The 19,849-nt window shown below is 33.7% G+C and overlaps 1 protein-coding gene across 3 annotated transcripts in view; it reads left to right on the top strand.

Annotated features, from left to right (window-relative positions):
* The first annotated feature begins 13,098 nt into the window (after nucleotides 1-13,098).
* Nucleotides 13,099-19,849, top strand: part of LOC136041032 (E3 ubiquitin-protein ligase NRDP1-like) — a 32,986-nt gene continuing 26,235 nt past the window's right edge. For all 3 annotated transcript variants that reach the window (XM_065725558.1, XM_065725559.1, XM_065725557.1), the window contains exon 1: nucleotides 13,099-13,274. In XM_065725558.1, coding sequence (XP_065581630.1) covers nucleotides 13,185-13,274 — 90 coding nt within the window. In that variant the 5' untranslated portion in view covers nucleotides 13,099-13,184. The remainder of the gene's footprint in view (nucleotides 13,275-19,849) is intronic.

The following is a 19,849-nucleotide window of genomic DNA, read 5'->3' as shown; positions in this document are numbered from 1 at the left end:
TAACATATCGAACATATGCAACGTTCGACTTGTTACATATGTTTTTCTTATATAAATGGGATTTTCATTATGCAAACCTCTTTACAAGTTCGCTTCCATTTTCTTAAATTTGCATAAATAATTTTGATAATATTGTAATTCAATAATTTTGAATAAAACACTGTAAACATTTTTGATACAAATCAATTTACAGAACACTATGCTAAACTTCATGTAACTAAATGGTAGCTTGTAGCCTCTTTAATGAATTGAACCACAATTTCAGTCCTTTTGTAAGCCTTTTAAAGTAAACAAAAAATACATTTGAACATTAATTTAACATATTTAATATTAAAGAGATTGCCTAGCGTCTCTGACAGCTTTCTTCCGTTTAAGCAACTATAGAATCCTAAACTTTGACATAACTTTAACAAGATTATGTCAAAGTAGTAAGCAATACCTGAAAAACATCTATAAAGTCGGACCTTCAAGGGTAAGTTACGGTAGATCTAACAAGAAGGCACTATATGTATTCAATGCTAACATTCCGGTTACTGGAACTAATGACGCTAAGGATATTGAGGTGAGAGTTTTTGGGGGAGTTTCAATAAAAAAAACTATATGCATGCAGGTTTTCAAAAGAGTATATAAGGACAAAGAGTTGGAACAAAATTCGAACTTTTTGTAAAAAATGAGGTATTGACGAGGGTACGAACCCCCTCATATATGTAAAAGCAGTATCATAAGGCAGTGTCCCTCTTTAATAGCTAGAGATATCATTGACTTTTGAATGAGTTAGTTCGATTGGAAATTAAAAAATTTTAGTACTCTTTGAGACTCAAAAGAGATCGAAGGGTAAGCAGCCTTCCTCAGAAGCCCATTCATTTTTCATACAGATCCAGTCAAAAGTTTTAGACAGCCATTTTGTTCAGTATATTAGAACAGTCCAGTAACTATGTCTTTAGAGATGTTAGATATGTCCCCTCCCCACAATTAAGCAATTAGTCCAAAACGTTCTAAAATTAAATGTTGCTTAACAATTAATCAAAAGGAACTGCGTGTATGGCTGTCAATAAGACACCACAGCAATATTTCGAAAATTACTCTTACGTTGAAACTTTCGAGGCTACTGCTATTACCAATTCTGCTCTTACAATTTAAATATTTAAAAAGATGTAATTGTATCAAGTTTGTCAAAGAGCATAGATAGAATTTTTTGGGTATGGTATTAAGCTTTGTTTTTCAGGTCAACTTGAGGAGACAAAAAATTAGATGACACAATACTATTTTTGTCAGGATTAAAAATAGTTGAAAAAGATTCTCCAACACACAAACAGCAAGGCAAACTATGAATAAAATGGAACAGAAATTAATTTTCAAAAAACAATGTTTTCAAAGAAAAGTAAAGAGTTCCATTAAGCCAAAAAATAAATTCAAAGTTTTCCAAGCGTAAAACTGCTACAAATTGCCATGAATAAATACATGAAACCCAGGATTACCAGAAATTAAATAGCCGAATCAACCTCAAAACCGGCAAAAATGAACATGAATAGGGCTGGAAATCTCCATTACTTCTCTAAACAATGAGATAATTTGCACTTTACTAAAAAACGAAAACGGAATACATTTTAAGCGTTTTTACTTTGTTAACTTAATAAATTGAAAATGATAAGGAAAAAAATATCGGTAAATGTATATTGAATAAATAACTTACGTTTAATTGTTTTTTGTTTTTTTTTTGTAATGTAATGTTAGTTAATCCGATGTTAGGTTGTTCAAAATGATCGTGCAGAAACTGGGAAGGGTTTCCATAAGATATATTGTTGGAGTTATTGGGAGGAATTCTTTGAGTTTCTTTCTCACCTTTCTATTATGTATCTTTCTTTCTTGTTTTTCACTTTATCTTGCTCTATACTCCTCTTAGTACTTTTTTGTATCTATAGAGGGTTCAAATATGTTATATTTATATCTATTTGGCTTATAAGTAATATTTTGAGGTCGTATGCCTGAAACATAATTTTCTCGAGGTAAGTTCAGCGCAATTAAATATGACTTGTAAAGCAATAGCTTATTATCAGTTTTACTTTTCAAAAATTTTTTTTTTGTAAAATTCAGATCAATTCTGCTATTTAAAATGATACCCAAATTGCAAAAACAAATACTACAAAAACACTAAAATGAAACTCGAGTAATTAATAAAAATTACATGCAGTGTGATTCCTTATCGGAAATTAGGGACCCTGAGGGTATGTCAGAGGGTAATGACAGTTTACAGTTATAAGTATATTTGTTGATTTGTATAATCGCGGGCATGACTATAAATGTTCAGCTTTGGGAGCCCAGCTCAAACCCACAACAAACAGGTGATATTCATAGTTTAAATTTGTCTAAGATTTTTAGTTGTTTTCTTTTTCAACTTCTGCAGTGTAAATTATCAGTTTGCATATGATTGGTGGTTTTGGCAATAAGCTATTTTAATGCTCCAAAATGTTTTGTTATTCAGACCAAGGTCTTCAAACACATTTTTTTTTTTAAGTGGCTAAACAGTTTGAAATTTGAGAGTGTCGAACATCTTATTTAGCTTAAGATAGACTGTTGTTTTAAGAACCACTTGAAACTCTTGCTTAAAACTCGTAAGAAGAATCTTAAATAATAAAATTCTTATTTCAATACCAACTACTAATGTCATCTCATTCTGCTAAGAGCTTTAATCTTTACATCGTCCTGTGAAGATCCCCTTACTTTACGTAACTTCACCATAAAATGAAAATTTAGCAGAAAAACTGTTTTTTTTAACCCCTTGGGATTCGCCAAAGAAATTCCTTTAGATGGAGAAAAGGGGGGATGAAGTGCTACAAGGTTTTTCACTGAGACTAAAATAACAATATCTCTCTTTTTCTATTTATACATAATAAAAAAATACACGTCCAATTATCAATTGGGATAATCCGTTTACTTGGACAGTGAAAACAGGTACAAAAAACTAGATATTTCGATCAAAAGTCCTGAAAACAGGACTTGTACCCGCTTATTTTTTTGTACCCTTTTTTTGTTCGTCATAAAAAGGCAGTGTGGTCTGAGAAAAGGATACCTAATTTAAGCTGTCACGCCGAAACTCGGGAAAAAATAAACATATACAAAATGTCCACAAATGATGCTATGTACATGTTAGATGTCAATAAGACGTCTCAGCAGTATCTGACAAACATCTGAGGGTATTAAATTGAAACTTACGGGGTTACAGCTATAACTACTTATGCTATTATTATGGAACTAAATCAAAAGGGTGTAAGTGTATCCAGGTTATAAAGAAAAACATGAAATTTCTTAGGAGCAGAAATGAGGATTAAGTTTTATTTTTCAGGATAAGCTGAGCTGTGAAAATATACCATATGTATTCAGAAGGGCGTCTATAATTAAAAATTGTTGAATATTTTGTTCAGCATATAAATACTAAGGCAAAATCTTGATTCATATAGACAAAAACTGAAAAGATTCGAAATATATTTTTTTTTAGCCAAAAAGACCTTGGCGATTAAAAGCGAACGGAATTTAATTTATTTTGCTTTAAAACAGAATCAAAAGGCGCTATGTGCATGCTAGTTGTCAATAAGACATCTCAGCAATAACTCGAGATTGCTTGAAGGGATTAAGTTGAAACTTTCAGGCCTACAGCTATTACTACTTCTGCTCTTACTATAGAAGTAAATCAAAAGGGTACAAGTTCATCCAGGTTACCAATATAAATAGACACAATGTCTTAGGAACAGAAAACAAAATTTATTTTTTGGGATAAGTTGACCTGTGAAATAAATGAAAATATACTACATGTGTCCAGATTTTTAAAATGGCGTTTAAAATGCCGATTTGAATAATTATAAGCAATCAATTGCGAGGAAATAATCAATAACTTTCCCGAGGCTAAAGGAAAAAAAGTCAGATTTAAATGAATCGAAAAAATCTGATATAATTTGGCCTATAAGTTTTATGTAGATGAGGTGAGAACTAATCAATATTTTTTTACCCTAGATGCAAAAGGTCAGAACTACCACTGGTATGTCACTGCCCTTCCGATTCAGACAATCAGCTGTCATTTTCTCTGGGTAAATATTTCAGAGCTCATATAATTGACTTGGCAATAAAGTGAACATACCAGTTGATGCCTTTTTTATGTTCTTTACGAATATAATAATCGCTTCTGTCGCAAACTCAAATTTAAGCACTTTTTAAGCTATTAAAAATGAAAAATTTTCAATTAAAGTATGAGTTATCGGTCGTTTTGCGGATGACAGATTGCCGAAGAATTGTCCTTTTTGACCAACCGTCTGGGGCTACATGGAAAGCAGGTCGTCCTCGTCTGGGTTGAGAGGATGTCATAAATAAAGATTTAAAGGAAATGGGAACTTCCTTAGAGAGTGTAAAGAGGGAGACCTTAATAGATTAGGTTGGAGGAGGAGCGTGCGTAGCTGTGTTGGCCTCAGGCGGCTTGGTGCTGCAGTGAGTTATTAGTAGTAGTAGTATCGGTCGTTTCCGACAAAATAATACTACGTTTTCTCAGCACCGTTTTCTCGGTCGTTTTCGACAAAATAATACTACGTTTTCTCAGTGCCAAAATTACTTATAGTTAGGTTAGATATGGTTGGGTTAGGTAAAAAAGCGCTTAAATTTCCGTGTAGCCCCAGACGGTTGGTCAAAAAGGACAATCTTCGGCAATCTGTCATCCGCAAAACGACCGATAACTCATACTTTAATTGAAAATCTTTCATTTTTAATAGCTCAAAAAGTGCTTAAATTTGAATTTACGATAGAAGCGATTATTATATTCGTAAAGAACATAAAAAAAAGGCATCAAGTGGTATGTTCACTTTATTGGCAAGTCAATTATATGAGTTCTGAAATATTTACCCAGAGAAAATGACACCTTAATGTCTGAATCGGTATCTTTATTCAGCAAATCTAGATAAACAGTTCAAAGAGATATTCGCCTTGTCTTAGTTTATAAATTACTTTTTATCTAGATATAAGACATAACATATTGGATACTTGTACAACAAAGCAAAGTTAATCAATTTAGGTGTCACGACAATCAGGTGTCATTTTCTCTGAGTAAATGTTTCAGAGTTCATATAATTGACTTACCAATAAAGTGAACATACCGCTTGATTCGTTTTTTTATTTTCTTTACCAATTCCAAATCTGGCTCCGGTTGTATCAGTTCTAGATTTCCCACCTCTGCCTTCCGATTCCACAATTCTGATCCCGTCAATTCCACTCTAAATTCTGTATGCGGCTGCCTCCGTGGTAATCTATGGCTGACAAAGGACACCCCTCTGGCCAACATTATCCCGCCTAAGGGTTTTACGCAAAAAATTAACTTGGGGAGGAGAGAATTCGCCCTCCAATCACCTTTAACTATTAATAAGGGCACTAGCCCTCTCAATTTCCAATAGAATGAGCCCTTTTGAGGTTTCTACAACACTTTTTATAAAAACAGTGTATGCCCCTAGGGCATATATTACAGCCTTTGCCCTCCAGGACTGTGGGAGGGGGGGTGTGTGAACCTCAAAGACATAATTTCCAAACCTTTCAACAACGTTTAACAAAAGAATCTCTCAAAATTTTGATTGGATGTGTTTTGGGAAATGGTGGGTGTGGGAGGGGGTTCGTTTCCCACTAATCACTTATGACTATTAAAAAGGGTACAAGCCCTGTCAATTTCAAATCGAATGAGCCCTTTCTAAAGTTTCTACAACACCTTTTATAAAAACCTTATATGCCCCCAGGGCATAACTTACGACCCTTGCCCTGAAGGCTGTAGGGAGGGGTGGGTGTCATCCTCAATGACATAATTTCTAGATATTTCAACAATGTTGAATATAATGGCTATCTCAAAATTTTGATTGATCGAGTTTGGAGATATGGTGGGTGTGGGAGAGAGGTTAGTTGCCTTCTTAACACTTTGATTATTTAAAAGGGTACTACGAGTAAGCCTTTTTTGAAGTTTCTGCGACAACTCCTGCATGTCTAAACAAAAAAAATACATAGTCCTCATTTGGGTTGAGAGGATGTCATAAATAAAGATTTAAAGGAAATGGGAACTTCCTGGGAGAGTGTAAAGAGGGAGGCCTTAATAGATTAGGTTGGAGGAGGAGCGTAAGTAGCTGTGTTGGCCTCAGGCGGCTTGGTGCTGCAGTGAGTCATTAGTAGTAGTAGTATCGGTCATTTCCGACAAATTAATACTACGTTTTCTCAGCACCGTTTTCTCGGTCGTTTTCGACAAAATAATACTACGTTTTCTCAGTGCCAAAATTACTTATAGTTAGGTTAGATATGGTTGGGTTAGGTAAAAAAGCGCTTAAATTTAAAAGGCTGCTTCCTCATCAACGCCCCACTCTTTACGCTAAAGTTTGACTCTTTCTCTCAATTCTTCTTTCTAAAACAGTAAAAAACTTTAGCGTAAAGAGAAGGGCGTTGATGAGGAAGCAGCCTCTTTCATATACGAAGTAATTTCTGTGCGTTTTAAGTTTTGATGTCACTCCTTACTTTCAGTTGAAAAAACTTGTTTTTTTTATTTAATTTCTGAACGTTTTTGAATCAATGCATGTTTTGATTTTGGCTCTCCGCAGAGGAATAATCAAAACGAAATTTGCATATTTTTTTTTTTGGCTCAATGGCTTTCTCATAATTTTGATCGAATGATTTTGAGAAAAAAAGAGCGGGGGACGAAGCCTAATTGCCCCCCGATTTTTTGGTTAATTAAAAAGGCAACTAGAACTTTTAATTTTTTACGAATCTTTTTATTGGTAAAAGATTTACGTAACTTATAAATTAGCTTACATAAAGAACTTTTGTATTCTCATGTTTTTATTACATATATGAGGGGATTCGCCCCATCGTCAGTACCTCGCTCTTTACACTAAAGCTTAAATTTTATCCCAATTCATTAAGAATGACCCCCTGAATCACAAAAGCCGTAGAACAAGTAGTTGAAATTACCGAAAATACTTTAGCGTAAAGAGCGAGGTACTAGAAGGAGGTGAGCCCCTCATATGGGTAATAATTCCTGTTTGTTTTAAGTTTTATTGCTGTTCCTTACTTCCAGCTGAAAAAGCTTTTTCACTTTTATTTTTTAATTGTTTTTTTTTTTTAAATAATGCTAGTAAATCCTGCTCTCCCTTCATGGAAATTTTCTTCTCCCATTACAAATTCTCGAAGGAAAGTTCCCCCAGCATATCCCCCTCTTCTCAACCCCTCCCCCAAACCAAAAAAATCCTCCTGGAAACGCCTGTATACTTCCCAATAACCATTACTATATGTAAGCACAGGTCAAAGTTTGTAACTTGTTGCCCCTCCCACGGGGACTGTGGGGGAGTAACGCATCCCCAAAGACATAGTTATAAGGTTTTTCGACTACGCTGAATAAAATGGCTATCTCAGAATTTTGATCCGTTGACTTTGGGAAAATAAATAGCGTGGGAGGGGGCCTAGGTGCCCTCCAATTTTTTTGGTCACTTAAAAAGGGCACTAGAACTTTTCATTTCCGTTAGAATGAGCCCTCTTGCAACATTCTAGGACAACTGGGTCGATACGATCACCCCTGGGAAAAAAAAAAAAAAAAAAAAAAAAAAAAAAAAAATAAACACGCATCCGTGATCTGCCTTCTGGCAAAAAATGCAAAATTCCACATTTTTGTAGATAGGAGCTCGAAACTTCTACAGTAGGGTTCTCTGATACGCTGAATCTGATGGTGTGATTTTCGTTAAGATTCTATGACTTAGGGGGCGTTTCCCCCTATTTTCTAAAATTACGCAAATTTTCTCAGGCTCGTAACTTTTGATGGGTAAGACTAAACTTGATGAAACTTATATATTTAAAACCAACATTAAAATACGATTCTTTTGATGTAGCTATTGGTATCAAAATTCCATTTTTTAGAGTTTTGGTTACTATTGAGCCGGGTCGCTCCTTACTACAGTTCGTTACCACGAACTGTTTGATAATTTAGATTTATGTAAGTTAAAAAAAAAACTAAAACAATTGTTCAATAAAGTGCAAATTATGCAGTGTCGTATTTTTGTCAATATCCTGGGGAGGGGGGGGGGAGAACTTAGAGCCAATTTTCCCAAATCAAGTGAAAATGACAGTGAAAACTGAAAAATTATCCATTTATTATCATAAAGGCAAAGATATACCTGCTTCTCTGGATGGATGAATTATACAGACTTATCTTAGTTTTGACGGGATTTTTTTTGCTTAAACTAAATTTCTCCTACAACAAGAGAAAGGTACTGATTAAATGATAAGAAATACTCGCTTGGCTTCAGGCACTCAATGAGTTTTCATCGTTGATAAGTTTATTTCTTCTTGTCTTAGGTTCAATTGTTTAACCCTTCCTTAATAAAACAATCAAATCCAAGATATTTTGCCGACTATAATAGACAGCATTTATTCCTATTTTCGGAAAAACCTACATGTATTCCAAACCCTTCGTTTTTGTATAACTTTTGCATTTTATTTCCTGCAAATCCATCGTTTTTTATGTTTTTTTTTTACAAATGGCGCACTTTCACTGGATAGTTGACACAAGTCTGTTTCACAAAGAAATTTTTGTCTTCCTTCAAATGAAAAAATGAGATTAAATTAAATTCAGCCGCTCGATTTTAGTGCTGGATATTTATTACCAGTGATGCAAGAAAAAAGTAAACATAAATAATAATTACAATGGCTGTCTGTGATAAAACTATTTCCCAAGAAAAGGAATATAATTGTCGAATATATGTGAAGGGAAGGAATAGAACAGAACTTCTCTTCTGAGGACCCTTCCCCTCAACAAAATTGAAACATAATGATTTAAAGTATGATTTAGTGAGGTTTTATTCACACATCCCTCCCCCTTACTCCACTCAAATATCATCAGATCTCGGAAAACTTTTTTTATACAGGGACAAGTAGCAAGCTTGTCGCCCAACTTTCCTGCAGTGGGGATCGAACCCGGGTGCCCCGCATTACCAAGCAGAGCATCAATACACTGCGCTACAACAGGTTAGGAAAACTTTACAAACCATTATTAAAACATTTATACCTATTGCGGGAAAAACATAAATATTCCAAATTCTTTATTCAGAATCCCTTTACTAAGTGACATTAGTGAATAATAAAATGAATCCTTGACAAGAAGAAGACGAGGAAAGAAGGAGCCAATTATTGGCCTTCAGAAGCCTAAAAATAAGTTAATATTAAAAATGTGGAAATATCTTAAAACCCAAACCCTAATTGTTAAATATATACCCAAAGTAAAAACTAATTAAAAAAGAAAAGCAAATAAAAATAAATACAAAAATAATATTAAGTAAAACTACAAAATAAAAAATGTTTGATAAAATAAAAATTCTGTCAATAGAAAGGGTTGTCAATGAGGAAAATGAACTAAAAATAATTGGGGTTATGAATTAAAAATTCAGTAAAAGCAAGTTAAAGCAGAATTAGAAATTGTACAATTAAAAATTGTACAGCATAAAATAAGATAAATTTGAAATACCTTTCTATATCCATATTTAGGAATGGGTTGGAATTTATTTCTCATCTTCCTTCATTTAGACAAAGCCTGAATAATCTTTCTTCATATTGCAAGAAAATTTTCTGATATGTATTTCAAAGCTTTATTTAACTAAACTAATTTACTTTTTATTTGATAAAATGTTTCGGAATGATGCTTAAGTGTGATTTTTTTTTGTTATGAAGGAGTGCCAGCAGATCGTTTTTTAGGTGTGGGAGGGAAAATTATCTCAAAGAGTAAAATATAATGCGAAAGCTCCTATTGAGCCTTCGGATAAATACATAAAGTGGATAAATAGCAGTGGCTATTTTAGAAACTCGGAAGGGAGCTCATTTTATTGATGATTGATAGATGTAGCGTCCTTTTTAAACGTCGAAAGATACTAGAGGGTAATCAGCCTCTCTCTCAGTTCCTTTTCTGCCATTCGGCTCTCCACTAACTCAAATGATAAAATTTTGATAAATTTTTTTATCATTTTGATAAAATGAGAAAATATGAAAATTTTTTCATGTATCTGTTTTAGTGAAAAACAAAATATTACATGCATTTACACAAGGGAAGCTTAACAGGCCATTAAACTGACATTTTTTTAAGTTTTTCCTTTATTCTTATTTTTCTTTATTTTTTTCTTTTCTTTATTTTTTCTTTATTTTTCTTTATTCTTTATTCATATTTTATTCTAATTAAAAGTAGTGTCTGTATCTAACACCTTTTATACAATACACGACACTATTGCAATACCATCACGGATTTTTTTTTCTTGACACACATTAAAAGATTTTACGTAACTAACATGAAAGCTTTTTTTTCAAAATTAAGGCTCTAAAGTGCAGTGTGTTAAAGAGTTGACGTCTCCCTATGACCAACCAAAATATTGCCATCCTCCACCGATAGAACCTGCATCCCACGCTGGGAATCACGGGACCAAAGTGAGAAAAACAGAATTGAATACAACACATTTTTTAATAAATAACATTTTGTTAAGATTTTTTTTAGTTGGTCCATAAAATTTTTGAGAAGTAAAATGACAGAGGTACTAATTAAGGTTGTGCCCGAGGCGTAAGAGAGTCGAGCATCCCACGCTGAGAATCACACTGAGAAACTAATTGCTTATTTTACACAAATAAATCTTGAATTTGATTTGATTTTAATTTTAATTTAGTCTCTACATCAAAGGTGTAGCCTATAGCATCAAATCCCAACAGATCGAAACAATAAACAGTTCCAAAGATCCGGATTTTTGACCTCTTTTAGGTTCAATATGTCATCAATGTATGACATAATAACAGTTGAAATCATACACCTTAGAGCAGGGGCGTCATTCCATGGGAGGGGGAAGATGGGGGTACCCCCTCCAATAATTTGGAGTAAAAAATTATTATATAGCCCAGCAATTCTGGAATCATGATTCAGAATTATAATTCAATGATCTATGATTCAGATTTAAATCAAATAAATATTTTAATAAATAAAATTTTGTTAAGATTTTTTTTTAAATTGGGCCAGAAAGTTTCATGATAGGTATGGGGACGGAGGTACTAATTAAGATTATGTCCCAGGCCTAAGAGAGTCCAGAACCGTCAATGATAGCAATCAAGTCAAATAAATCGATTAATTGAATTATTATGCATAAATAAAAATGTATTTTCTTTTTCTAAACGGTCAGGACATTTCTTCGTTTAATACTCATTCAATATATGTCTTCTTTACCAAGTCTAGCTTAAGATCAGAAGAAATCTAATAAAAATGGTACGTCGGGAAATCTACCTTTTTAAATTTTTCCTACTGCAAGTGGTTTCTCGTTGGCACCATTGAGTTAACATGAGTATCAATAAGCAGTAGGGGAATTACACCTTTTCCCATTCGTTAAAATTTTACAATAAAAAACATACTAAATTTTGATGAAGATTTTTAATTCCTAAGTCAGTACAGCCAAGCTTGATATTGATTGAGCAAATTTTATTTCTATAATTTATATATTGTATATAATTTATTTATATAAACTTATATTTATATAAATTATTTTATATAATACAAAATTAATTATATAATATAAAATATATTTATATATTAATATATTAATTTATTTATATATTAAATTATATAATGTAAAATATAATTTTATATAATATAAAATTATTTTATATAATATAAATATTATAATAATATTTATATTATATAATTATATTTATATAAAATTTATAGAAATTTTTATAATTTATATAAATTATTTCTATAATTTGATTGAGCATTATTGATTTCTATATGAAACTTCAAAAAGAAAACAAAAAGCCAATACATTTTGTATAAGAAACTTTATCGAGAAAAGTTATCAAGGAGAAAGTTATGACATTAGAGTTTACATGATTTTAAGAGAAGCGTGACGGGGAGATGTTGAAAAAATATTGTTGCGACTCCACACTTTCAAAAATAGTTTCAAAAATAAGAAAAACAACACATGCTCGTATGGGCATTTTTTTTACTTACCAAAATGATTTATAACAATTCTGTTTCAAATGTGCCCTTCAACAGATAACTAAGTTTTTCCAGTGCCCCGCTAGTAGTGAAAAAAAAACGGAAAAAAGAGGACACGTTAATGTCACCCATGTAAAAAGTGATATTCATCAAAGTGGTGTGATAAATATGACGTCCTCTTTACCATATATTTTGTAATCCCCATGGTTTGGTAGTTAGTTATTACTTGGCATTTGACAAAGTATATTGCAATGTTTAGGATGATTTTTAAAGTTCTTGTTGTTGGAGTTCCAATCTCTGTTGCTACAAGATCAGCCTGCTGGTGGGCTTTTAAAAAACTAAATAACTAAAAACAAGTTTTTTTAAATGAAAGTAAGGAGCGACATTAAAACTTAAAACGAACAGAAATTACTCCGTATATGAAAGAGGCTTTCCCTTCTCAACGCCCCACTCTTTACGCTAAAGTTTGACTCTTTCTCTTAACTCTACATTTTAAAACAGTAAAAAACTTTAGCGTAAAGATTTCCCCCCCCCCTTTAATGATGATATTTTATCATCCTAGGGCAAAACTAAAGTTGATATGCATACATTAAAAGTAATTCAAATCGGCTTCTTTTGGTACAAAAAGCATTTGGACTCATCCTTTGGTGTCCTTGTGGCTTTGAAGTTGGAGCATTCTCCTCCATGGTATTAATTTTTATACTTCCAAAAGGGAAACAAAACTATTTTGGCTATTTTCAAAGGGATAAACTGAAGACTATCAGTTTTCTGGACTATTTAAAGGCGACTAGGAATATTTTCAGCTTATTTTTTTTATCTCACTCCAAACTCAAAGCCTCAGCTTAGCCCCTGCTTACACGTGCCAAGTCTCTAAGTCAAGTTCATTTTTTGCAATGTATCTTCCCTTTGCATATTATTTTTACGTATAGAGTTTTTGAATTGGATATAAACTATTGGTTTTGGATAAGAACCACGAAATCTTGAACTTTCGTGTGCTCACTGTAATACTTTTTCGCACCCGAATTCTCCAAAACTCCTGAATTTAAAAGTTCGGCAGAATACAAACACTGTTAGAATTTGGGAAAGAAAGGAATAATGGGAACCATTTGGCGTGACTATTGTATAGATTTTCATTGAATTTATCTGAATTAATCCGTATAAGTTAGCATTTGAAATGGGAATAGATACAGCAAGATTTTCGGGAGACATTGATGGAGATCTTCTTTGTTCTATTTGCACATTTGTTTTGGAAGACCCTGTTCAGGTTTGTAGGTTATTCAACCATCCAACAGGCTACTTATGTAGCAAAGGCTGTTTTAATTTTTTTAATATGGCAAACGAACTAATAGAACTTGAAGTTTTAGTCTGATTTTCCTTACTTTTGACTTGAATTTTGCTGGGTTGTTGGCCTGTTGTAAAGGAAACATAATAATTTGAAATAGCCTAGGTGTATGGTATTCGAATCTCTTTAGATTTTGAATTAGCCACCACACAAGGAGACATATTAAGAAAACAACTCCTACTTCATAATATACAGAATAATCCTAGTTAGTCTAATATTTTGGGTAAAATTCTAGTTAATTGACTTCTTGCTTTCTTGGAAAGGGTTTAGGTTTGGAAAATGAAACTTTCAGGGAGGGGTGTACAAGCTAAAGTATGTCTTGGGAAGGTATTTTAAAGGACCCACCTCCACTCCTTCTCCCTCTAGAGGATCCTTAAATTTGCCTACATGACAGGTCTATACCTAATTAAATTTTGACAAATCAACATTTTACCTTAATTTTCAGTTATTAGTTGCTTTTTCTATGCCTTTAGTTCTAAAAATGCAATTCATGTTTTTTGAGAAGAATTTTGAGCCATATCAATGTTGTTTTTTCAAAATTTAGGAAATGTAATTGCACATCTTTAAAGCCTAATAAAATGGAATTAAGTAAAGCTGTGAAGCTGAAAACAATTCTTTTGTACTTCAATTAAGTGGAAGATCTATTTTGTAAGGTTTCATTTTTATAACACACATATTTTTGAAGGTCATCAAAGGTCAGGGTCCTCTAGAGGGAAGAGTAGAGGTAATTGCTTCAAAATACCTTCCTGGGACATACTTTAGTCTGTAGATTCATCCCTGAAAGTTTCATTTTCTTAACCTAAGCCCTTTCTGAGATAGCAAGAAGTCAACTAACTAGAATTTTACCATATTTTGCAGCAGGAGAACCTTTATCTTTACTTCTTTCCTTGATTTTTATGACAAATTAATGAGTTGTTTAGAACATATATATAAATAAAATATATACCTCCAACCCCCTTATGTGGTAATATATACCTACCCTGAATTACATTCTGAATCTAATTATAACCTTTATTTGCATAACAAATGAACTTTATCCCCACCCCTAAGTATATCCAAATCTGGGAATACACTTGCACTTTGTAGGGGTAAAGCTCATTTGTCATGCAAATGAAGGTCATATTTGGATTCAGAATTAAATTTTGGGCTTGTATTTGCACATGAGGGGGTAGGGTATAGCCTATACTCTGTTAAAATGTAGGTTCTAACAAATTCATGAATTTCTTAGAAAAACTGGATAAACAAGGAAAGAAGTGAAGATAAAGGTTCTCCTGCTGCAAATATATTAGCTAAGATTATAATGCATATTATGAAGTAAGAATTATATTCTTAACATGTGTCTTTACAGGGTGATACTGGTTATACAATACTGTTTACCCTTTAAGGGTATCAAACATAGCCCTACTAACAAGACCTCCTATGCTATTTTTTGATAGACCATTGGGCTAATAAACCAGTTACTCATTATCTGCTAAAAGCTAGGAAATATTTCAATAAATGACCTAAAAATAAAGGTAGCATTCCTATTCATACTTCATTTATATTCTTTCCAATTGTTTTGGCATTAATTCAATTTTAAGCCCCATATGGACACTAAAAGATGATACCCTTTTTTCTTATTTCAGATATGGCTTATATAGCCTACCTCTTTTGGCATCACTCTTGTTTAGACTAGTTTTCCTGTAACTAAATTGAGGTTAAAATTCAAGATAGACTACTTAAATCCTAGCTACTTGATGTTGTGAATTTCTCAGGCTTGCTCTCTGCTGTCTGAACCTTGTCCTTCAAAGGGTTCTATCAGTATACCTAGAGGTTGGTATATTCAGCTCTGGTATATTATGAGTGTCTCTCCTTTGTACACTGAATTAACCTAATTAAGATAAACACATCAAAGAATTTTGGAATTATTGTACATTTTCCTGGTTTGATTGTAAAACTTTGGGGTTCATTGTTTATTTCAGTCATTAATTTCTTATTGTACTTCTTTGTGGGTGTCAACCTTTTCTTTGTCTCTGGTGTTGTTCTCTGAGATACATGGCAAAGCAAGGAGCCTTATCCTTGAAACAAACACTTCTACAAATAAGCTGTTGCTTGATTAGAAGACTTTTTGTATTCTCTCATGTGTGTATTTTGTTTTCTTCAACCCCATTGTGGCAGTCCTTTGGCCCTCAGAACTAGTCCATCTTTTGCCTGATCATTTTAATTGTCATATTTGTAGATCTGACTACATTCAACTTCCATTAGTAGCTTAAATCTTACTAAATCTACTTAGCTAATTTAAGCTACTAGATCTTCTACTTAAATGAAGCATGAGAAGTGTTTTTAGCTTTAAAACTTTGCTCAATCCCACTATATTATGCTTCAAAGACTTTCAAAATATATTTCCTAAATTTAGAAAAATCCATTGACATGGCCTAATATTCCACTCCAGTTCTAGTTCCAAAAATTATAGAGAGGTATATGGACTATCATCAAGTCCTTTCACCTCTTTGACTACTTCATCAGAAAAGCTAGCTGCTGGAAGCACTATTCTCCTCCAATCAGCAATCAATGAGTACACACTATTATATACAATAATAAACTATTATTGATGATGGGAAGTATGGATACCTGAGCTACCTGTCCCCAGCAGTTTAAGGCCACTAGGCTGGCCAGTACAAAAATGGCTCCTCTTACTCTCCTTCTCTCTTCTGCCCAATCAAAATCTAAACATAAATCATATCCTTTTAAATTTATATCTTCATGCTTTAATATACACTAAACAATATTACTCTTCTTTAATATATTAATATATGCCTTAAATATCTTGCAATCAATATCTCAGGAGAGGTTAGAATTCAGGATAGCTGTATAAATATTTGGAATCCTAGCCAAGGAGCAAAAACACTTTAGAGAAATAGTCTCCTCACTCTGAGCCTGACAATCAAATAATACATGCTGAATTGTTTCATCTGTTGAGAAGCAGATTTGGGATAAAGGGGAATGATGTAGTTTCCAATTAAATAACAAGCTGTTTAGAAATAAGGCACCTGATCTCATTGGTAATATAGCACAGTATTAAATAGGGATAAAATTAATTTACTGTGATTAATATTGGATCTTTGCCTGATAATTTACTGCTAGAGAATAAGCCATATCACTATATTTGATGCCTTTATGACTTGGAACATGTTGGAAATACATCTCATTGCCTTTAGTCATAAGATAAAGAAGTTGTCTTCTAATATTATTTAAATCCTTGTCATTGCCAATTCTATTAATATTTTAAAGCAATAGTAATAATGATTTGGAGTCAGAGAGACAGTGTATATTTTCAAATTCTATATTATAATTTATAATATTTATCCAAGGCCAGGCAAATGGCACATAATTCAGTAGACAAAATAGAAGATCCTAACAGGAGAGTAGATGTTCAAGTTCAGGGATGGGATACATTCTCCTGCTCCAGCTCTCTCCCTCTGGACAAATCCATCTGTATTTATTTTTCTCCAATTAGGGTATGCCTTTGAGATCTGTTCAGCCAAAATAGTCCAGATCTCATAGTTAGGCATCAGGTTTTATCAATTGATATAAGTTCTACTTGACAACTTGGTGGACTCATTTCCCATTGAGGGGACTCAGTAAAGGGATATGCATAGTGTATCTTGCATAGTGTAGGCTGGCGTAGAAATATTAGGAGAAGCTGCCACTCCTTCAGACCAAGATTTAGGATTAGTTCTAGGATTGTGGAGGGCTGGACTTGCTATAACAACATTAAATAATAATTTATTTATAACCCACAAAATATATTAAACTGTGGAGTAAACACAAAAAAAAGAAAAAACAAGAAAAAAATAACAACATAAATAACATAACAACATACAACATGAATAAATTACCTCAATTCAAAAAATGGCCAAAGAGGATCAAAAACACCAATCATTTGCTGAGTTTTAAGAGATATATCTTCAGATAAATGTTTCAGTCACAAGGGCGCATCAATGATGTCAAATTTAGAAACAACTGCATGATTCTGATGCCACCAAGGCAGACACAGCAAATAATTGCAATACTTAAAATATTCTGAGGGTAATTTCTTTGTTTCCTTTTTGCAAAGGAGGAAAGCAAAACCAAAAAGATAAAAAACAGCAGGGGCACAAAAACTAGAATAAAGACAGCATAGTCCTTTTTGGTTATACCAGCCATGATTTGGTAAAATTTTTCCACAACCAACCCGCATACTTTTCAGCACACTGGACGTAATAGCAGAGCAAGTAGACAAAAGTGACATGGAAAAAGAGAGACCCAACCATTTACTACCTGCTGAACATGGTATAGTTGAAGAACCCAAGCAAAGAGGTGATACTGGTAGAGGACTCCCAAAACACAAAAACTCACATTTGGAGGCATTAACTGAAAGGCCTACTATGGATAGTGTGGCTGAAAGTTGGTCAAAGTTGGTAATTAGACTATGTTTTGTCCGGCTAAGAAACAGAACATCATCAGCATATGCAATGTGACTAATGCCTAAATTATCATTGTAAAAAATTGACAATTGAAGCTGTTGGAGACACAAAGTTAAAACCCATTTAAATATGCTCGGGGATAACACGGCTCCTTGCATAACACCTTTTTTAACAGGAATATACTCCCCTACAGTACAATTCCACTTCACCTCAACTGAAGAATTAGCATACTTATACTTAAGCACAGAAACAATAGAAAGGTTGCTGCTAGGCTGCTAGAGAAAACAAAGCATTTGAATGAATTACATTGTCAAAAGTACTAGATATGTCAACAGTCAAACAATACAGGGGACTTTTTTGACAACAGTTTGTTTCATTAGCCAACCCACAATATGGTGAGCTTGAACGCAGCCCATACCTTTTCTAAAACCAAGATGAAAGGGTGTAATATTGCACTTGGAGTTAATGGCTGGTAGCAGTACATATTCAAATAGCTTACTAACAAGACACAGTGATAGGACGGTAATTAGAGTAAACACTGGGGTCCTTACCCCTCTTGACTATGGGAGATATACAACCGGACAAAAAGCCATCTGGCACAATGGACTGTGCCAAACACATCTGAAACAATAACTGCAAATGCTTCAGCAGTTCAGGACAATCATAAGCAAAAAAGTTGAAGCAAAGACCATCACTATTGAGAGACAGAGACTTATTCAATTGGTTAAGAGCTTGGAGTATAACACCAGATTCCACCAATAACACTTGAGATTGGTTGATATGAATTGGGAAGATTGAGTTGACAAGGTTTGTAAAATGATTTTGGAATGAAAGCAAAATATTTTTATAATGAAAAATGAAGTCACATAGCCAAAGAGACAAATTAATTGGAGGTGAATGTTTCACACTGTTTATAACATGATCCCAGGATTTCTTGTCACAAGGACCATAGGGACACAAAGCTAAACAGAGTTTGAGTATTCATTTATCAGCATTGTTGAGAGCTGATCAGAGAACTTTGCATTTTGGACTAAAACTGAATTGTTCTATAGTACAATTTGCACATTTTGGCAAGGCTTGGCAAGGGTTTTCCTTGGAATTCACATGAGGGCCAGAACATCTGGAACACTTTGGGATGTACTGGTGAGCAGGGACAAGTTCCAATCAGGTGATCAGTACTTTGACAGCAAAGTATTGACGTGGAATGGATTGAAAGGGCTTAGCATGAAAAATTTCGTACCCAATACGGATTTCCGAATCCAGTACCGCGTTCAGAGCAGCTTTGTTGATAAACTCAAGGCGAAAAGTGCGAGAATTGCCAATTTGATTAGCACTAATAAGTCCCTCTACTGTTGCCTCTAAATCGGCTCTTGAATAGTTATGGGGTATTTCACAGACAACTGCTAATGGCTTTTCATCAATTACTTTTATTTCAATATTTGGAATGGAGCTAGTAACAGTTGCAGCCAGCGTATTGACTGAGTGCTTATCACATACCATCACAACCCAGCTTCTGCTGTGTGGCTTAGATTTCAGAGTCACAATCCTGTTGTGACCATGCAACGTTTCAAGCTTCTTCATTCAAAGGATAGGGTCACTGAGCTCCAGTGGTGGGTTTCTTACAATGACAGCGTAGGATGGTTTTTTCGTATTTTGAGTAGGGGTTACAAGCTTAGACTGTCCCTCAGTAACCTTGGACGCAATATCACGCAGCTGTTCAAGACAAGAGTTCACCTAGGCACTGATGGTACTGAAGGCATCAACAGGGATCATTGGCACTTCACTGGGACATTTGATAATAAAATCCAGAAGCTTCATGTTCTAGGAATCACACTTTACAAGCAAAGAAATAATGTCCAAAGCACAGTTCAATGCAGCATTGGCTCCTACGCGCTTTGATGGGACTTCATTTGGAAAAAGCTTTAAAAAAAAAAGAAATATACGGGTTTCACAAAGAGAAAAAGACTTGAAGAAATCGGCCATGTACTCTTTTATTGTATTGGGCAAAATTACGTTAGCAAGATTTTTCTCTACAAAGCACAGGATAGGATT

This window comes from Artemia franciscana, chromosome 21 (assembly GCF_032884065.1).
Source record: "Artemia franciscana chromosome 21, ASM3288406v1, whole genome shotgun sequence".
In the NCBI taxonomy this organism is placed as follows: domain Eukaryota; kingdom Metazoa; phylum Arthropoda; class Branchiopoda; order Anostraca; family Artemiidae; genus Artemia; species Artemia franciscana.
This window is presented reverse-complemented; position numbering and strand designations above follow the sequence as displayed.